Here is a 21,950-nt window from a genome sequence, read left to right on the forward strand (position 1 = left end):
ATGGTCCATTTTCAAATTTGGTTAATCTTCTTTTTAGTGCAATGTTAACCCATTCAGTTTGAAGAGACTGTTTACTAATTTTTAATACCACATGTACTATTTAAAAGGCTATAGGTTTGGCTTGTCAGGCTACGCATCATTTTTTTTCATCAGCCTCTACTTATAAAAGTAGTAAGTGCTATCGCTGCTGTATATTTTCAGCAGGTTTAACCCCCGTTACATTTGCATGTCATGGAATGGCTTCTCTAAAGTTTCCATGCTTATATCACACGGGTACAGAAGTTGTGCCCAAGCATTTGACAACGGGAGCCCGGCTTTCATTGACACCGCTGCTATGAAAGTTGAACATCAGAAACCTCTAATACGGCTTTTTTTTTGTTTTTTTTTTAAACCCCCTTAGATGGCTCGGGCAATTGTGACTGTGGCATTTAACATGTTTGATGGTGGAAGGGGGCTCCGATAAACAGTCAGGGGTAGAAGTGTTGCCCGTGTATTTTCTATTTTGAAATGTTACGGCGTTTCAGAATAAACCTACTTTGAAGTCTGACTCTGAATTGAGTTTCGAGTCATTGGGGAGGGTAGTGGTGGCCCGTCTATGCCTGCTGCATCTAGAGGGACCGCTCTCTGCACTTTTGTATGTAGGGTGGGAAGGGGCCGGCATGGCCCACGTCCATGACCCGGAGCACTGTTTTGGAGTCTAAGTATTTATTCTGAAATGCCAATGTGCTTCAGAATAAAACCTACACATGCACAATGTGCTTACCTGTCCTCAGTTCATGCTGCCTGTAGTTTAGCTTTACATGAAATCCAACTGCCTACACAAGATGCTCATGCGTTTCAGGACCATACATTCCTTAGGGACATTTCACATCATGTTTTGGTGAACATCCGTGGATTCATCTTAATCCCCAAAATCAGATGAGCCCCGGATGAGACCATAGGCTTCCATGGCTTCCATTGGTTGTAGGTCTCTGAGCAATGGAAGCCTATGTTTTTTTTCCAGGATTCTATCTGAAACCCTTTTTGAAGGATTCCGAGAGAAACCCAGAATGAAATCTGGCCACAAACAGCAAAATGTGGTGTGAATGACCCCTCAGTGATAGCTTAAGTCATAACATACAAGGGACATAAAAAACTAAAATAGCAGCCAATAGTGTGCTAAATGTAAATCATGTGATCACAACTTAAGAAATCCGGGTCATTTTAAGGACCTCCATTTTGAAAATGATGAATTTAACACCACATACTAAATTGTAAGGGCCATACAAATACTGCTTCCATGACACAGCTTACAGATGTAGAAAACCACACAGTACTAGTATTTACCAGTTAATGATAAGAATAAGATGGGGCTATCCCACGGAAAATATGGTTTACAATTCTGCGAAAAATTATCAACATTTTTGTATTCACACTGATTAACGATTTCCTGCTGCTGCCTCTTTTTGTTTTCCTCACTTTTACTTTCACTCTCCACTGTCAAAAATCTACAAATTTTATTTTTCTGGCAATACCTCTACATGAGGGCCAGTTTTTTTGCTGGATCAGTTGTATTTTTCCGTGCTACCATTTAACATAACAGTGACATGGGAAAAAAAAACCACAATCTGTCTTTTTTTGGGAGGGGGATTGTTTTTACGGCATTCACAGTACAGTGAAAATGACATGTTATTTTGATCAATACAGTTACGGCGGTACCAAATTTTATATTGCCGCTTATGTAGCGCTATTTAATATTATACTTTTAAAAAATATATATTTTCTGTCTTTGTCTTTTGATCCCTATAACTTTTACTTTTCTGTCAATGGGGCTGTGTGAGGGCCCGCTTTTTGTAAGGAGATGTGTAGTTTTTGTTTTTCTTGATGCTGTTTTGGGATCCTGTATTGCAGAGTTTTTTGTGTTTGAGGTTCTGATGCGCCTTTAAAGAAGGACAAGGAGTTAAATCTAACACAATGTTATTAATTGAATGAGCTGTAATACAGTGGCATATAGTATGTGATATCGCAGATACTTTAGCAATTATTTGTAGCCAAGGTTAAGTACTTCCTTCAGCATCACCAAAGGCTGTTATAAACATCTCCTGTCATCAGCTGGGGAAGCGCCAACGAAGACAGAGAACCCCTGGAAATTCATAACACCGGGCAGACGTCTCCGGCCACGGTTGCAGAGCTTCTGACTCAATCGTGGCTCCCCAGCTTATTTAACACTCAAATCAAGTGCTTACATATCAACGCTGACGTGTTTACCGAAACCATCGCACCTAGTAGTGGCCAATTACCAGTTGCGAGATAGTCAAGATCACAAGACAAGAATGGCACTAAGCCTGGATGCTTTCAGGGTCCTAGGAAATCTGCAACAAAGCTATCTTCAAAGCATAGTTTATATATACATGGCTTCAACTATACAAAATGCAGGCTACAAATAGCCATCTTAACCACTATTATCATAGATACATACAACTATTCGATAGTTTTTTTTAAATTTTGTTTTTTCTTTGACCAAAATAAGCGCACTTCTGGCATTTTTTTTGAATGGCGTTCACAGTGTTAATAATTATTAATGTGATATTTTATTAAATTGGACTTTATGTGTGCAGCGATACCAATTTTTAGTTTAGTTTTTTTGATGGGACAACTGGGAAAAGGGTTTTTTAATTTTTTCGATATTTTGTAATTAAAAAAAATACCTGTCATCCGTGAACCTGAGCCCGGTCATCTTGTCGTCCGTAAGCCTGAGCCTGGTTATCTTGTCTTCTGTAAGCCTGAGCCCCGTCATCTTATTGTCCGTGAGCCTGAGCCCCATCATCTTGTCTTCTGTTAGCCTGAGCCCCGTCATCTTGTTGCCCGTGAGCCTGAGCCTGGTCGTCATGTCGTCCGTGAGTCTGAGCCCAGTCATCTTGTCGTCCGGGAGCCCGAGTTCCGTCATCTTGTCGCCCGTGAGCCCGAGCCCCGTCATCTTGTCGCCCGTGAGCCTGAGCCTGGTCATCTTGTCGTCCGTGAGCCTGAGCCCGGTTATCTTGTAGTCCATGAGCCTGAGCCCGGTCATCTTGTCGTCTGTAAGCCTGAGCCCCATCATCTTGTCTTCTGTTAGCCTGAGCCCCGTCATCTTGTTGCCCGTGAGCCTGAGCCTGGTTGTCATGTCGTCCGTGAGCCTGAGCCCAGTCATCTTGTCGTCCGGGAGCCTGAGTTCCGTCATCTTGTCGTCCGGGAGCCTGAGCCCTGTCATCTTGTCGCCCGTGAGCCTGAGCCTGGTCATCTTGTCGTCTGTGAGCCTGAGCCCGGTTATCTTGTCGTCCATGAGCCTGAGCCCGGTCATCTTGTCGCCCGTGAGCCTGAGCCCGCTATACCCAGCTATACACCTCCTCCCGGGACATCACAGAAACATTCCTCCAGAACACCACCGACTGTCTATATAAATAAAGATTATTATCTTGTTGCCCGTGAGCCTGAGCCTGGTCATCTTTGTGCCCATGAGCCTGAGCCCGGTCATCTTTGTGCCCGTGAGCTTGAGTCTGGTCATCTTGGTGCCCGTGAGCCTGAGCCCGGTTATCTCGGCCTCCAGTGATATTTTGGGTTTTATACAATTCAGGACTTCTCTGTTTGTTCGCTCGCTGTCCAGGGCATACGCAGCAGCTTTGCCAGCACCACAGCTTAGACGCATCAATCATCCTTCTATCAGCTTACCTCGCAGTCCAGCTTTCACATCCATACCTAGCCATGGGGGAAACAGTGGTTTGCTTTATCCTGAATTTAGTTGCTATACCGATATCCCTACTTTTTCATATTTTGTCCATGTTTAGCATTGCACTTGGCCCAATGCTATCCTATGTTTTATGTCTGGCATAGATTCTCCATCTTGGTCAACTTTTGAACCAAGGAAGATGAAGTCTTGCTCGAATTCTATGGCCTCGTAGTCAATTTTGACTTAAATTTGGCCATTTTTTGCGGTTGTCATAATTTTTCTGTTCTTTAACCTCTTGAGTGGCGGGTTTCTTACCACCCTGTCGTACCCACCAGGGCAGGTTTTTTAACCCCTTAGTGACCAAGCCTGTTTGCGCCTTAATGACCAGGCCAAATTTTGCAAATCTGACGTGTCACTTTAACATGGAAAAACACCAGAAAGCTTTTGCATATCCAAGCGATTCTGACATTGTTTTTTTGCCACATGTTGTTCTTCATTTAGGCGGAAAAAAATAGACCGATAGAATTTGTGTTTATTTATTAAAAGCGCCAAAATTGGGAAAATTTTGAAAAAAATAGTCATTTTTTCACATTTCCAACTGCAATATCTTAAATATGTGCAAACATAATATAGAAACTTTTGCTAAGATTTATATTTCCACCCGTTTACTTTATTTTGGGTGCACATTGGAAAAACTTTTCGTTTTTTTTTAAACCATTTAGGAGATGTACAAATTTAACATTACTTTTTAGCATTTTCAGGAACACTTTGTTTTCCTACACCAAGCCAAGATTGGAAAGTCTCATGAGTGTCAGAATAATAGATACCCCTACAAATGACCCCATTTTAAAAACCACACCCTTAGTGTATTCACTGAGGGGTGTCATGAGTATTTTGACCCCACAGTTTTTTTTCAGGAATTAATTCAATTTAGAGGAGAAAAAGTAAAATTTCATATTTTTGCAAATCTGTCATTTTAAAGACATATTTTTTTCCTATAGTTTACATTAAAATGAGGATTTACACCCCAAAATGGATACCCCTGTTTCTCCCGTGTTCAGAAATATACCCATTGTGGCCCTAATGTTATATCTGAGTCCACAACGGGGCCCAAAATGAAAGTAGTAGTCAGTGTCTTTCAAAACAGACATTTTGCTTGAAGTCATTTTAGGCTCCATAGCACACATGTAGAGTTCTTGAGCGCCCAAAACCATAGAAAACCCCCACAAATGACCCCATTTTGAAAACTAGACCCCTTAACGAATTTATCTAGGGATGTACTGTGTATTTTGACCCCACAGTTTTTGAATAAATTCAAGCAAAGCAAAAGGCAAAAATTAAGATTTTCGTTTTTTTGGCAATTCTGTCATTTTAAAAACAGCTTTTTTTGTACAGCATACATATACAGGAAGACTTGCACCCAAAAATGGATACCCCTGTTTGTGCTGTTTTCAGAAATATACCTATTGGGGCCCTAATCTTATGTCCGCATGCGCAATGGGGCCCAAAATGAAAGGAGTAATCGGTGGCTTTCAGAACAGATTTTGCTTGAAGTCCTTTTAGGCCCCATTGCCCACTTGTAGAGTTCTTGAGCGCCCAAAACCATATAGAACCCCCACAAATGACCCCATTTTGAAAACTAGACTCCTTAACGAATTTATCCAGGGGTGTACTGTGTATTTTAACCCTACAATTTTTGAATAGATCTAAGCAAAGCAAAAGGGAAAAATTAGGATTTTCGTTTTTTTGGCAATTCTGTCATTTTAAAAACAGCTTTTTTTGTACAGCACACATATGAAGGAAGACTTGCACCCCAAAATGGATACCCCTGTTTGTACTGTTTTCAGAAACATACCCACTGTGGCCCTAATATTATGTCCGCATGCACAACGGGGCCCAAAATGAAAGGAGTAATCGGTGGCTTTCAGAACATAGATTTTGCTTGAAGTCCTTTTAGGCCCCATTGCCCACTTGTAGAGTTCTTGAGCGGCCAAAAGCATAGAGAACCCCCACAAATTACCCCATTTTGAAAACTAGACTCCTTAACGAATTTATCTAGGGGTGTACTGTGTATGTTAACCCTACAATTTTTGAATAGATCTAAGCAAAGCAGTAAAAAAAAAATTACGATTTTCAATTTTTGGGCTATTGCATCAATTTAAAAACAGTTTTTTTTGTACAGCACATATATAAATGAAGACTTTCACCACAAAATAAATACCCCTGTTTGTCCTGTTTTCAGAAACATACCCATTGTGGCCCTAATAGACCTACAAGACACATGGCTAGGCCTACCCGTTGGATTTCAAGGTACAACTGAATAAATTCCAGGCCCCATTGCCCACTTATAGAGCCATTGAGCAGCCAAAACTATAAAGAACCCCCTCAAATGACCCCATTTTGAAAACTAGACCCCTTAACAAATTCATCTAGGGGTGTACTGCGTATTTTGACCCCACAATATTTGAATAAATCTAAGCAAAGCAGAAGGAAAAAGTTACGATATTCAATTTTTTTGGCAATTTTTTAAATTTAAAAACAGTTTTTTTGTACAGGGTACATAGGAATGAAGACGTTCACCCCCAAATGGATACCCCCGTTTGTCCCGTGTTCAGAAACATACCCATTGTGACCCTAATTTACTTACAGGACCCATGGCAAGGCCTATAAAGGAGGGAACACCCGTTGGATTTCAGGGCACAACTGAATAAATTCCAGGCCCCATTGCTTATTTGTACGGAATAAAAATTGACTCCCTAATAATTCCCCCCCCCCCCCGCCCACACACACACACACACACACACACTCCCCGCCCTTTTCGGCGTTCGCAAATCTTAGATAAAAGTAATAATGTGAACTGTGTGGTATTTCCGAAGACAGGGGTAATTACGGAGGCTGGGTGTAATGGGCCCATAGGGCAATAAAACCATGTATCCCCCCTCCTCTCATGCTTTTTGGGGGTATTTTGTGACCTTAGTGGCGGGTATGGGGTGTAAAAAGTTGCGTTCCGTGAGTCTCCGTAAGCTTGATGAGGTGCGGCGGTCTCACACAGAAGGCGCTCAACAAGCTGCTCCTGGAACTGCATGAAGGCGAGCTTTCCCGGGGCTTCTTGTAAAATACGTATTACAGGTAGCGGTCTAAATAACGCCGGGCTCACGCAGCCGTTGGTGTAATCCGCTTGCGGAGGGCCCGGCGGATCCTATCTGTGAGCTCGGCTGTGACCCTGCGTACGGCCGCGTAATGTACTGCGCATAACTGCGTACTTACACGCGTGGTCATGCGCAGTACACCTTTTTTTTGTTTGTATTTCCCGCACCGTCGTTTAGCGATGCCGCGGGTACCCGCAGCTCGTATGCAACGTAGTTGCGTATGGGCAGCGGGTATATCCGCGACCATGGAGCACAATAGGCTCTATGTTGCAGATATCCGCTGTAAAATAGAACCTGCTGCATTCTCTTTTCTGCGAGTGGATTACACAATTCCAACCTGCTAATGTGAGCGGAATTGTGTAATCCAATGCGATTGATCTGCGTATTAGCGTGGATCAGACGCATGCGAAATCCGTAATTCCTATCCGGTCATGTGAGACCGACCTATGTTAGAGCGCTGCTTTTTTATTATGTGACCGGCTCAACGAGGCCACCTGGCACTGCTCCAGGCTCTCGGCGACCGTTGGTCGCTGAGAGCAGGGAGATTTTAAATTTCCTGGGCTCCCCGACTCCTGCGCATGGGTCCGGCTTTTTGCCGGCAATCGCATGTGGAGAATTCGGGAAGGTTCACGAAGGAGGATTGCGTCGGGGTTCAAATACGCAGGCCTCTGGTAAAAAAATTTCATCTCCTCTCACCGATCGCATCGGTGAGGGGAGATGAAACTTCAAATTTTTTTTTTTACTTTTACGTGATCGCCATTATTGGATAACGGCGAACACGTGACCAGGAACCGCTCACCGCGGCCCTCCGTGAAATCTCCAGGCTCTTGGCTACGTTTTGTAGCCAGGAGCAGGGAGAATTTAAATAATCCTGGCAATCCACAGCTTTTGCGCATGCGTCCGCCATTTTGGCAACGGGCGTGTGCGCAGAAGCTGGGGTAAGGTCCGCGGATTAATCCGGGGCCTTATGTTCGTACTTTCATCCTCCCTCACGGAGATGAAGCGTAAGCTTTTTTTTAACTTTTTTAAAATTTTTAAAACTTTTTTTTTTTACTGTTTATACTTTTTTTTAACTTGAAATGATCACTGTTATCCATTGGATAACAGTGATCACATGCTGGGTGACATCCCTCTGCTCCTGGCTACACATGGCAGCCAGGAGCAGAGGGATTTTGAATTTCCCGAGGCTCGAGCCCCTCTGTGCACGTGCCCGACGTCAATCATCGGGTGCGCATGCGCAGAAGGGGACTTCGAGTCCCGGGACATCGGGGAAGACCGAGGTGAGTATTTTCACCTCCAGAGGTGAAACTTTGCTTTTTTTTTTTTTAACTTTTTTTCACTTTTCCGCGATCGCCGTTATCCATTGGATAATGGCGATCGTGGTACCGGGGACCGCTCACCGCGGTCCCCGCTGACATCTCCTGCCTCCCGTCTACCTACAGGAGTCGGCAGCCAGGAGATTTTAAATCTCCCGCGGCTCCGGGCCTTCTGCGCATGCGGCTGACGTAATGCCTAGCGCGCATGCGCAGAAGACCGGCTTCGGGGCCCGGAGGACGAGGAGAGCGGGGAGCAGTGCGGCAGACCCGGGTGAGTAATTTCAGCTGCCCTGATGGATCCAATCCACCAGGGCAGCTGAATCTTTAACTTTTTTTCAGCTTTTTTAAACTTTTATGCGATCGGCGCTATTGAATGGATAGCGTCGATCGCATTGCCGGGGGGGGGGGGGATCCGTGCAGCCCGGGATGACAGCTCCATGCTGTCGGCTACCTGCGGGCACCGACAGCATGGAGCTGTCACGTCCAGAGCCCGAGGGGCTTTATTCTCTGCAGGACACATGTTTTTACGTCCTCAGAGAATAAAGCCCACTTCGGGAGGACGTAAAAACACTATAGGCTGGTCGTTAAGGGGTTAAATGGTCTAATCATTTAATTTCAACTAATTTTGCAGTCGCGTTCCAAGAGCCATAACTTTTTCATTTTTCCTCTGACACGGCCATATGAGGGCTTGTTTTTTGCGGGACAAGTTGTACTTTTTGATGGCATCATTTTTGGGTATAATGTATTGTATAACCTTTGTAAAAAAATTTGTAGGGAGATTGGGGGAAAAAAAAGAAATTGTGCCACTTGTTTTTTGGATTCCATTTTTTTGGAGGTCAGCATACAGAATAAATAATGTAATAACGTTATTCTCTGAGTCACACGATTCCGGCGATACCAAGGTTATACAGTTTTTTATGATTTGCTATTTTTGTACATTTAAAACATTTTTTTTCTTGAAGGTTTGCTTTCGTGTTGCCACATTTCAAGAGCCGTATTAATTTTATTTTTCATCGCTAGCGCTCTAGAAGGGCTTTTTTGCGGGAGGAACTCCAGTCTTCATTTATCTAATTTTTTTGGAACATGTAAAATTTTGATTGCTTTTATTCCGTTTTTTCTAGTGGCGAGATTAACAAAATCTGTAATTCTGGCATGTTTTTTATTTTTCACTGAGCAGTATAAATAATATATTATAGTCATTCTACAGGCCGGTACGATTATGCCAATACCAAATTGTAAATTTTTTTTCTTTTTCACGACTTTTTCACAAAAAAAAAGTTAAAATCACCCTCCTTTTGCCATATCTATAATAAAAAAATCTAAATCATAAAAGAAAAATACATATTTGGTATCGCTGCTTCCGTAAATGTCTGATCTATCAAAGTAGTGCATTATTTACCCCGCACGGTGAACGTAGTCCGAAAAAAAATTAAAACGCTACAAATGCACTTTTTAAGCCATCCTGTCTCCCAGAAAAAATGCAATAAAAAGTGATCAAAAAGTCGTATGTATTCTAAATTAGTACTAACGTAAACTACAGGACATCCCGCAAAAAATGAGCCCATGATCAAGTATGTGGACGGAAAAATAAAAATGTTATTGCTCGCAGAAGATGCAGCAGAAAATAATTTTAAAAAATTAAATGTCTTTGAATAAAAATACAAGTACTACAGCAAAAAAAAAAACTCTACAAGTTTGGTATCGCAGTAAACATACTGACCCGTAGAATAAGGTTATCATGTCATTTTTGTTGCAATTTGTGCTCCGTAGAAACAAAACGCACTGAAAGATGGCGGAATGTCATTTTTTTTACATTTTACTCCACTTAGAATTTTGTAAAAGTTTTTCAGTACATTATATGGTACATTAAATAGCACCATTGAGAACTGCAACTCGTCCTGCAAAAAACAAGCCCTCATGCAGCGACGTCGATGGATAAATAAAGGAGTTATGATTTTTTAAACAGAGGGAAGAAAAAAAGAAATGGGGGAAAAAGGGGTCGTGTCATTAAGGGGTTAAATAGTGTACTAACTTCCTTCTCTGGGTCATTACGACGCAGGGATACCACATGTGTAATTTTATTTTTAACTAGCTTACCCGTCGCGCGTTGCTGCGAAGACAGACATACGTACATACATTCGTTTTTATATATTTAGATAACAACCAATCACAGCGCAGCTTTCATGTTACCTCAGTGGTATAATATATAACAACCAATCACAGCGCAGCTTTCATGTTACCTTAGCAGTATAAAATATAACAACCAATCACAGCGCAGCTTTCATGTTACCTCAGCAGTAAGAGAAATAACAACCAATCACAGCGTAACTTTTATTCTGCCTCAGCAACATAAAAAATAGCAACCAATCACAGCGCAGCTTTCATGTTACCTCTGCGGTATTATATATAGCAACCAATCACAGCACAGCTTTCATGTTACCTCAGTGGTATAATATATAACAACGAATCGCAGCACAGCTTTCATGCAACTTCAGTAGTATAAGAAGTAGCCACCAATCACAGCACAGCTTTCATGTTACCTCAGCAGTATAAGAAATAGCAACCAATCACAGCACAGCTTTCGTTTTACATCAGCATTCTCAATATCCAGCAATTGTCTTGCGAAACGTTCGGCGGATGCATCATTTTCTGGTTGAACACTCATCCCGTTGCTCGTAATGCCTTTTGCTTTCGTGCTTGAGATGGAAATCAAACGATCTTTGTCTGGGGGGCATAACTGTCGACGATGCTCGTACGCGCGCCACCTATCGTAGGATAGTTGTACTATGCCTATAATCTTCCCAGGAGTGTACTCAACAACTTCGCAAAGTCTCATGGCAATTGGATGAATGGTGTAGTAATGTATAAAGGACAGACAGACAGACATACATTCATTTATATATATATCAGGAAGTGAGAGAATTAGATTCCGTATGTAAAATTTGGATGCTAATTGTTTTGCGCTTAGAATTGAATAATCGACTTGGGACCCATTAACTTTTCCTATTTATGGCATAATCAATGCCCGTGCCAAATTTCAAGTTTCTATGTGAGAAAAGGACATTCCATACGTAAAATTTGGACGCTAATTCTTTTGCGCATAGAATTGAATAATGGAGTTGGGACCCATTAGCTTTTCCTATTTATGACATATTCAATGCCCGTACCAAATTTCAAGTTTCTATGTGAGAAAATTACATTCCGTACGTAAAGTTTGGGCGCTAATTCTTTGGCGCATAGAATTGAATAATGGAGTTGGGACCCATTAGCTTTTCCTATTTATGACATAATCAATGCTCGTGCCAAATTTCAAGTTTCTATGACATTGGGAAGCGAGAAAATTAGATTCCGTACGTAAAATTTGGATGCTAATTCTTTGGCGCATAGAATTAAATAATCGAGTTGGGACCCATTAGCATTTCCTATTTATGACATATTCAATGCCCGTGCCAAATTTCAAGTTTCTATGTGAGAAAATTACATTCCGTACGTAAAATTTGGGCGCTAATTCTTTGGCGCATAGAATTGAATAATGGAGTTGGGACCCATTAGCTTTTCCTATTTATGACATAATCAATGCTCGTGCCAAATTTCAAGTTTCTATGACATTGGGAAGCGAGAAAATTAGATTCCGTACGTAAAATTTGGACGCTAATTCTTTGACGCTTACAATTAAATAATCGAGTTGGGACCCATTAGCTTTTCCTATTTATGACATAATCAATGCTCGTGCCAAATTTCAAGTTTCCCTGACATTGGGAAGCAAGATAATTAGATTCCGTACGTAAAATTTGGACGCTAATTCTTTGGCGATAGGAATTGAATAATCGAGTTGGGACCCATTACCTTTTCCTATTTATGACATAATCAATGCTCGTGCCAAATTTCATGTTTCTACGACATCGGGAAGTGAGAGAATTAGTGGCAGTGATGGAAATCGAACGATCTACGTGGGGGGGGGGGGGGTCGTAACTGTCGACGACGCTCGCACGCGCCATTTATCATAGGATATATGTACTATGTCAATAATCTTCCCAGGAGTGTACTCAACAACTTCCCAAAGTTTCATGGCGATCGGATGAATGGCAAAGCGCATAAAGGACAAACAGACACACTAACACACACACGCGCATACATTCAATTTTATATATATAGATAGATTTGTTACAAAGTAAAGGGAGACAAGTGTTTTTGTTTTTTATTTTTTAATAATTTTTTTAACTTTTTTTTTTTACTTTTCTTTTTTTTTGTCCCTTTAGGGGACTTCCACAGAGACCCATCAGGACCCCCTGTTCACATTTTGGGGGTCGAATGGTGACAGCCCTTTACATGCTGCAGTCACATAGACTGCAGCATGTAAAGGGTTAACACAGCAGAGATCAGAGGTTTTCTTTGATCTCTGCTGTAAGAGGTAGTGACAGCCAAGCACTAGCTCTCCCTGCCAGAGACCATCGGCTTGCTTCTGACAAGCCGATGGTCTCTATGGCAACCTGTATACAAACTAGTGCAGGAGTTCAAAATTAAAAGCGGGAGATTGCCGGCAGATCGGCAGTATCTCCCTGCTTCTTATTTCAAAGTCCTGCACTGGTACTCTGTGGGACTGTGCAGGCAGAGCTCAATGCCATAGTTTGTGGCATTGTGCTCTGCAGCTCCCATAGTGATACATAGCCCGGAAATCTTCCGGGCTATATTGCTATGAGCAGTGGAGCTTGTCCTGGAAAATTTCCAGGCATGCCATGCAAGGGGTTAAAGGGGTTCTGACACAAAGCAGATTTTTATGCTTTAGCAGCCATTGTTCCCTGGTCTGCCTAATGGACATAGGAAACCCACGATTAATGGCTGCTAAAGCATTAAAATCTTGCACTTACCTTTGTTCCTGATGTTGTTCTGCATCTCCCAGCAGGCTCCTCTTCTACCTCCGACGAGCTGCCCCCCTTCGGGAATCCGCGCATGGGCAGTGGAGAGGTGCTCTCTGACAGGAGTCAGGACGGGCCACGTCTCCACTGCGCATGCGCAGAACTCTGACTTCAGCCAGGACGGACGGGCCGCCCACAGCAAGCACTGCTTGGGACGTGCTTGCAGTGGGCGGCCCGTCCGTTCACCTCGGAAGTGGCTGACGGACGGAGCAGAGCAGGTGCTCCTGCTCTGCTTCTAGAAGCCATCGAAGAAGATGCCCGACGGAGGGGACGTGCCTGGCGATTGGTCCTGGCCAGGCAAGATGAGTAAAAAAAAATTTTTCCCTGTCAGAACCGCTTTAAATTCAGGTAGAGGCCCATTTTTTCACTTTCATTTTTAATCATTAACCCCTTGAGTGGCAGGTTTCCTACCACCCTGTCGTGCCCACCAGGGCAGGTTTTTTAAAATGATCTAATCATTGAATTTCAACTAGTTTTGCAGTTGCGTCTCAAGAGCCATAACTTTTTCATTTTTCCATTGACACGGCCATATGAGGGCTTGTTTTTTGCGGGACAAGTTGTGATTTTTTAAACAGGGGGGAGGAAAAAAAGAAATGGGGAAAAAAGAAAAAAGGGGCCATGTCATTAAGGGGTTAAATAATGTATTAACTTCCTTCTCTGGGTCATTACGACGCACATGGATACCACATGTGTGATTGTATTTTTGATTTTTTACAAAGTAAGGCCGCCTGCAGACGAGCGGGTCGGATCCGGCAGCGAGAAATCTCGCCGCGCGATCCGACCCCAGAGCCTGCAGGGACGACCGCGTACTCACCCGCACCTGGCATGCGCAGACCGGAGCCGGCGGCCAGGTGAGTGCGTGCCCCGCAGGAAATTAGAACATGCCGCGGTTTGTTTGCCGCGCGAGATTTCGCGCGGCCAAACCGCGGCCGTCTGCATAGGAGTGCGTATTGTAATGCACTCCTATGCAGACTTTCAGCGGCGGAAATCCCGCGGGAAATCCCGCGGCGGGATTTCCGCTCGTCTGCAGGCAGCCTAAAGGGAGACAAGTGTTTTTTTTATTTTTTTAATAATTTTTTTACTTTTTTTTTTTTAATTTTTTAAAATTTTTTTATTTTTTTTTGTCCCTTTAGGGGACTTCCACAGGGACCCATCAGGACCCCTGATCACATTCCAGGGGTCCGATGGTGACAGCCCTTTACATGCTGCAGTGACAGCCCTTTACATGCTGCAGTCACATAGACTGCAGCATGTAAAGGGTTAACACAGCAGAGATCGGAGGTTTTCTCTGATCTCTGCTGTAAGAGCTAGTACCTAGCTGTCCTCGGACAGCTAACAACCAGCTCTCCCTGCCACAGAGACCATCGGCTTGCTTCTGACAAGCCGATGGTCTCTATGGCAACCTGTAAACAAAGCAGGACATTGCCGACATGTCGGCAATATCTTCTGCTGGTTTTTCAAAGCCCTTGCTTTGTTCTCTGTGGGTCTGTGCAGGCAGAGCACAATGTCACAGCTTGTGGCATTGTGCTCTGCAGCTCCCATAGTGTTGCTATGAGCAGTGGAGCTCGTCACGGAGCTTTTCCGGGCGTGCCACTCAAGGGGTTAAACAAGAAGGGGGAGAGGATGCTGCCCTGTCGGACACCTTTGCCGATCCCAAACCAATCTGTGTCCCCATACTGTGTTCTCACAGGGGCTTTCTGATCGGCTTCTTGCTGAGAGTAGCTGCTGCTTTTAAAGTATCCATCAGCAAACAGGTGTACCTTCCGTTGTGGACATCTGAATGACAGTATTGTCTTAATGTCTTTCTACCTCTGTTCCTGGACAACTGAAGCCTTCAATTTAAATTGACAGTAGCCCATAATCTGCTGCCCTATACAAGACCCGAGCATTGTACTCTGATGTCATTTGCAAAGATGTGTTTTCAGCAGGGAAACAAAAGTTCCACAAAGATGATGCAAGTTCTCAGGGATCGAAGCTAACAATATTTGTAATTGTGAGATTTGATAAAGTTAGCACTCCTATAATACTTTTGTCTGTCTTTACAGAAAAGTATTTACCAACCTGTGTAGAGTTAGAGACAACTCTATATGCTGGATTCCTTAGCTAATTTTATTTGAAGTTGTGAGAGTGACATCAATCTGGAGCAAATACTTGATATGTAAACTCATCCTTGGGCTGTATTACCACTGTTGAGGTTAAAGCACTGCTACCCCGTTTCCCTCAAAATAAGACCTACCCCCAAAATAAGCCCTAGCACGATTTCTCAGGATTTCGGGGAGACTTAAAATATAAACCCTACCCTGTAAATAAGCCCTAGCTACAGTAAAAAAAAAGTCAATAGGAATGCATTGGGCGCATGAAAAGGGCTGTAAAAACACAATAGCTTTTCCAGTCAGCTGAGTTACTTACCCAATAGGCGCGATCCAGTTTTTTCCCACTGCATTCCAGATTTCTGACACAGTTCTCACAGTATTCGACCGTGGCTTAGCCAATTCATAAATCCTGCCTTGACGACACAATGGCTGGGATTGGTTCTTCGAGCTAAGTGGTTCACCCAATCAACACAGCGCTCGAAGAACGAATCACAGCCATCGCGTCATGGAGGTGGGATTTATGAATCCCGTAACCAGGAAATGATACTGTGTGGGGGGACGAGGACTACAGGAACCACGCTGGAGCTCTGGAAAGCAGTGGAAAAGGTCCTGGACCGAGCCTGCTGGCTAAGTAAAATAAGATATTCCCTGAAAATAAGCCCTAGTACCTCTTTTGCTGCAAAAATTAATATAAGCCCCTGTCTTATTATTGTGGAACCACAATAATGCCACATATTAGGTTCTTTTCTCATCCAACACTGATTTTTTTTCATGCGATTTTAGCAGCACTTCCACCACAACTGTGTGAAAGCATCCAAACAGTTAGTTCACACACAGCAGAATAGCTGCAGAAGTAGTAATGTACAGTCTAATGTAAGTGAATGGGGCTTTAACGAACCTATTCACTTACAGTGGAAAACATGCACAGTAGCAGATAGTCAGGCTGTATTTGTTGCTGAAGTACCATTCATTGCAATGTTATGAGGGAATTCCACAGTGAAAATCTGCACGGGGATTTTGGTGTGGATTTGCTAAAAGGCACTTGGTCCAAATGAGTGCAGTGCTGCTGCCAAGGTGCAAGCAAAAAATGGAAAAGAACACGCAAATAGATCAGGAAAAAAAGCCGTGGACCGCACATACACATATACGCTGATATATCGCTACTAAACAAAAATAAACATTCTTGGTTCAAAGTTTGGTGAAACTTTGTGTCGTGCCACACTCAATAAAGTAGGGACCCACCTAGGCCGAATGCCCATGGCCAGGTCATATTCTGACTGCGAGATCTCGCATTGGAATCAGACTATGTGCCCCGGCTGTGATCCCAGCGTACCCGTGCAATGTCTTCTTCTCCGAGCTGCAGATGTGCCGGCTGGTGCGCTGCTGCATATGCACAGTGCAGAGAATCATGCGCCGGCGATGACCCGGATCCTCTGCGATTTTGAAATTGACATTTCGGGATCGCCACGTGGTGGACGGCTTACATTGACTGCAGTGGAAGCCGTTCGTGCGAGGCTCACACTAGAATAGGACATGCTGTGATTGTTGCCCGCAAGTGGAAGATCACAGTTGATTTCCGCTCGTGGGCATGGAAAAGCGTTTTGCATAGTATGTCTATTTGCTGCAAGATCCCAGGGGGTGCACTCCCGCTCCGGATACCACAGTGCAAATACGGCTGTGGGCATTGGGCCTTAAACAAGTCGCCGTGAGCGGGCCGATGGGCTTATACAGTTTGATCAAAATGTGTATTAAGAACCTCATGTTCATCTTCTACAAATTGCGCTTGCGTGCAATAGATCAGTGTATAATGTGGGGGGGGGGGGGGGGTCCATGCATTTTTTTCAGTTCTCACTGTTGTGGCTTATTTAAATTCTGTTTAATTGACCTAATTAATAGTTTAATCTTCCACAATCACACAGTACAGCAATTCATCAAATTACGCTGTATCTAGTCCACAACACATTCACAACTTTTGATTTCTGTGATTAAATATTTAAACATTGAATCACAGTTTGCAGGTTTATTACTACTACTTTTATTATTAGGGTACATGATATACTAGTATTTTGGTGTGGTGACCGTGTATTATGCGCATAATACGCTGTGGCGATCTCCTATTGGCGGCCATATTACCGCTCACATGAGTTGCGTGAGATACGCATGCAATAAACATCACAGCATGCTCTATCTTGGCGCATATTACGTGAGCATACATGTCAAGATGGTACATGTGGATGGGCGGCACACAGCCAGTACACAGTGTCACCAAGAACTTGCTGCATGCCGCTTGCCCAGCTGGCACGCTGCGAGATGCGCTCATGTGAGCCTGGCCTTAACATGGTAAGTAAAAGTTCTGTGAAGTTTGTTTGTTTGCCGCTTGTTGCAGCTTTTCAATGACCTTTGTTGTATTAACTTGCTGCAGCGAGGAATCTTATCAGTTGAATTAAACTTTGCTGCAGCTGCAAGTCATAGAGATAAGAATTGCTGCAACCGACAAAACCACAAAAGGCATTTGGAGGTCATTAAGGAAATGTCATTATTTGTTATTCACTAGTAGTTGTGTTTCCAGAAATGGGTTGAATACTTCAGGATGTTTGAATCTAACCAGAAAATGTTACTACTGAGTACAACACTAACAACAGTGCCACCTATTGGTGAATAAAGGAAATACTGTAGGTGGCAAGAATACAGATTATGTCTTCATACCAAAATATATCTACCTCTTTTGTAAAAAATAAAAAAACATGCTCCTTTTGCTCTGATATTGTAATCACTTATATAAACATTACAATCACACAGAGAAAGTTTCAGCCTATTCTGATAACTTCTGGGGGGCGGGGGGGATTTAGAGGGAATCCGAGAATCATTCAAAGTCGTTCAGTCCTTCACATTTGTTATGTTTTTGGCTAATACACATAATAGACTCTCTGTTGCATAATTGTGTCTTGTAGGTAATTTTATGTTTTTCCTTTCTCTTTCACAGGAGTTTCTTTAAAGCCTTCTCACTCATTGGGGAAACTCAGGAAAGGGAGAGAGTATTAATCCACTTCTCCAACAGATACTTTCAATGCAATCCAAATACCATATTTTCTCCAGGTATGTAATGTCCTTCTTGGTGTTTCCTTCATATTCATTACTACAAGCATTCTTTTTATTGGATATAATACTTTCTAATATTAGCTATTTACAGTTTTTTTAATCCGTTTGTATGCACCTTGTATTCACCCGCTTGAGGTCCATTAATTCCTTCAATCTTCTTTGTAAACGATGGATCCTGAACACTACGGGATAATAACTGCATGTTACTGAGAGTCCTGGAGCCCCTTCATCACTTTGTGCTATTGCCTAAAGTAGACGTATCAAACACAAGGCCTGCTGGCCCAACCCAGCCCGCCAATTCATTTTATGTGTCCCACCGGATGTGCAGCAACCTAACAGGCATTCTACTTACCCAGCCTGCAGGCTCTAGTCTGACGGCGGCAGTGTTGAGTCTGTGACCGCTGACCTCTTCCCCCTGGTGTCTGCGTGCTCCGTCCTGTATGCAGTGCGGATGCCGAGGGGAGCGGACAGCAGTCACAGACTCAGCAGCAGCCTCCGCCGGACGGGAGCTGCAGGCTGGGTGAGTGGAAAGCCTGTACAGAGGCCAATAGAGGGGGGTCACTTATTACTACTGGGGCCAATATAGAGGGCAGTATAATTACTAGAACAATCAATATAGCGGACGGTTTCTACTGGGGCCACTGTTATTGCTGGGGCCAATATGGGGAACTCTATTACTATTGGGGCCACTATGGGGGTACCTATTACTACTGTGACCACTATTGAAGTTCCTTTTACTATACAGTCTTATAATTACAATCAGCCATTTGAAGGCAACCAGCAGGTTGATGCAGCCCTCAGTGAAAATGAGTTTGACACCCTGTGGTAAAGCTTCACCTCACAGAATCCTGTTCTGCAGCTCCCCACATTCACCATACACCTAATACTGGTAATACTGAGAACTCTTGGCTCCCACTAGCTGCTGCGTCTGGCATTACACCAGAAATAATCTGAAAGATTGCTCTTAGTGTTAGCCCAGTATAAGGATCTGTTCACATCATGTTTAGATTTTTGATTCAGTGTATACTTTGGGAAATCTCATGTGCACCAAGGCAGTAAACTGTCCTTGTAGCATGTAGTTACAGCCACGGGGCCTTGCTCACATAAACATTTTGGTTATCTTCATATTAGCTGAATGCAGCCGTAGGCACCAACTGATCTGACGTGCCATTAGTGTGTCCTTGTGTTATATGTGTGAATGGTTTATGTGTTTACAGTCATTGGGGCTTAAATACTAATAATAAATCTAATCTAAAAGTTTGACTGTGCAAATTAGACTAGACAGAATTATCACAGTAGCTCTGCTAAATGATAACTCTGTTGAATGGCTAGTCTAAAGGCCCATTTACCCTGAAAGATAATTGCTCAAAGGACAGTTTGAGTTACAGTTTTGAACAATCATCTTTGCATAACTTTAAGTAGCTAATTAGCTATTTAAGAGTTAATGCAGGGCGGAGCTGGATACCTTCGCGATGGCTCAGAGAACAATGCAGCTGTTTTGTGTATATGCAAATAGCTGCATTGTTCTCGGAGCTTTCAGCTGGTGTCCCACTGAGAACTACCAGTGGGATACTAGCTGAAAGAATACTATCAGCGCCGCCCACTAAGAAAATGCGGCACTGATAACCGTCATCAGTGATTTCTAGCTTGCTAGAAATCACCAATAAACGAATAGTGCACAAACAGTGCAAGATGGCCACACGTTTAAACAGTGATTATTGCTCAAAAGATGGCTTGTAAGTGAATTTTGAGCGATGATCATTATGTGTAAATGGACCTTTAGTTTATACCACCATTAGTTAGCTTAGTTTATGCCAAAAATTGCACCAAAATTTTGCTATAATTTTTCAGAAATTTGTCGGAAAAAAGTCGGAAATTGTGTCCGAAAAGGACTAAAACACATACCGTGTTTTCCTGAAAATAAGGCCCTATCTTATATTAATTTTTGCCTTGAAAAAGGCGCAGGGTCTTTTTTCGGAGAGTGTCTTATACTCACCTAGCAGTTGCCGTTTGGGCCCCTCTCACCGGGCTGCGGCGCTTAGGCAGGCTTCCGTGCAGTCCTTAATGCAAAGGAACATCTCTTGCTGGTGACAGTGCTTGAATACCCGGCCTCCAGCAAGTGATTGCTCTGATTGGTTCAGGAGCGCCGCCTCAGCCAATCAGAACTGGCGCTCGATGAACAAATCACAGCCATTCCATGATGTCATTTAATGAATGGCTGTGATTGGTTCATCGAGCTCTGGCATTCCTGAACGAATCAGAGCAATCGCTTGCTGGAGGCGAGCTATTCAAACCCTGTCACCAGCAAGAGATGCTCCGTCGGCATTGAGGACCGCACGGGAGAGACCCAGATGGCGCCTGCTAGGTGAGTGTTGCTTTTTCTTTATCATGTAGAATAGATAGGGCTTATTTTCAGGGTAGGGCTTATATTACAACCCCCCCCCTCTCCCACCTCCTGAAAATCAGAGTAGGATCTATTATCGGGGTAGGTCTTATTTTCGGAGAACCATGGTAGTAAATGTGGCATGTATAGCCACATATGCAAAGCATGTATAGTAAATGTGAATGACTGAACGATTTGCAATTTATCTGCCTGTATGAACAATCTGCATGACTGACATTTTTCGCCCGTGTGAGCTATAAATCACTCCATCTAAAAGCTGCATAAGCCTTAAAATACATTACAGCAGTCATCTCATTATCATCACAGACAGGACAGCTGTATATAGATAACACAGGATTCACCATTCATAATAGGTGATGTCACAGCTCACCTCCTCCCCTTCCCTGTGTGATCACTCCTACAGAGGTCACAGAGCACGTTCTCAAGAATCTCCCAAGCCAATGGGTTAGTTCCTATCCATTGTGTTTACAACCAATAAACTGCTGCAAAGCGTATCGCTAAGGCCTCATGTCCACAGGCACGCACGGATTCTGAGTGCAGAATCCCACAGCGGATTCCTGCTGTGCCCGCAGACACGAGGAAAAAAATACATTTACTCACCTGTCCGGATGCGGCGTGGGTCTCCTCCGTCACAGCCAGATCTTCTTTCTTCTGCATGGCGGATGCGCTCGGCACACCAGCCGGAGTGCCGCGCGCATGCGCCGTGCCTTTTTTCTTTTTTAAATCTTCTGTATTTAAATACCTGCGGATGCCCAATGATAGTCTATGGGCATATTGAACTGCAGATCATCCGCGCGAGTAACCCACGCAGATCCGCAATTTAGTTATAACCGTGGACATGAGGCCTAAATGATGATAACTGCAGCTGAGGCAAGATGGCCGCCCCCATAGTCATCCACAGTCAGAAAAAAAATAGAACGTTTCACGATTTGATTTTATTTAGTAGACAAAAGTATAGATGATGCATTCACTTTAAGGGGTCATTAAACCCGGGGTATTCCCACAGTAACATGTATATATTTCGATATCTTGTAGATGGCATCCACTGTCTTACCTGTGCAATTATGCTTCTTAATACTGATCTACATGGACATGTAAGTATTTGCATGTTTACTACATTTACACGGTCATACACATAATACAAACATCAGAATATTAAAGGAGTATTCCCAGAATCACAAAAGTATCCTCTTTCAGCAGGATAGGGAATAACTTGCTGATCGGTTGGGATCCCACTGCTGGGACCGCCACCCATTATGACAACGAGGTCCCAGAGGGTTCAATAATGAAC

At 43.2% G+C, this 21,950-nt stretch overlaps 1 protein-coding gene across 3 annotated transcripts in view; it reads left to right on the plus strand.

Moving 5' to 3' along the window:
- Nucleotides 1-21,950, plus strand: part of PSD3 (pleckstrin and Sec7 domain containing 3) — a 562,110-nt gene that overhangs the window by 260,877 nt on the left and 279,283 nt on the right. For all 3 annotated transcript variants that reach the window (XM_066574143.1, XM_066574145.1, XM_066574146.1), the window contains 2 exons: nt 18,140-18,252; nt 21,695-21,753. In XM_066574143.1, coding sequence (XP_066430240.1) covers nt 18,140-18,252; nt 21,695-21,753 — 172 coding nt within the window. The remainder of the gene's footprint in view (nt 1-18,139; nt 18,253-21,694; nt 21,754-21,950) is intronic.

The sequence above is a fragment of the Eleutherodactylus coqui genome, chromosome 7 (genome assembly GCF_035609145.1).
Source record: "Eleutherodactylus coqui strain aEleCoq1 chromosome 7, aEleCoq1.hap1, whole genome shotgun sequence".
NCBI lineage: Eukaryota > Metazoa > Chordata > Amphibia > Anura > Eleutherodactylidae > Eleutherodactylus > Eleutherodactylus coqui.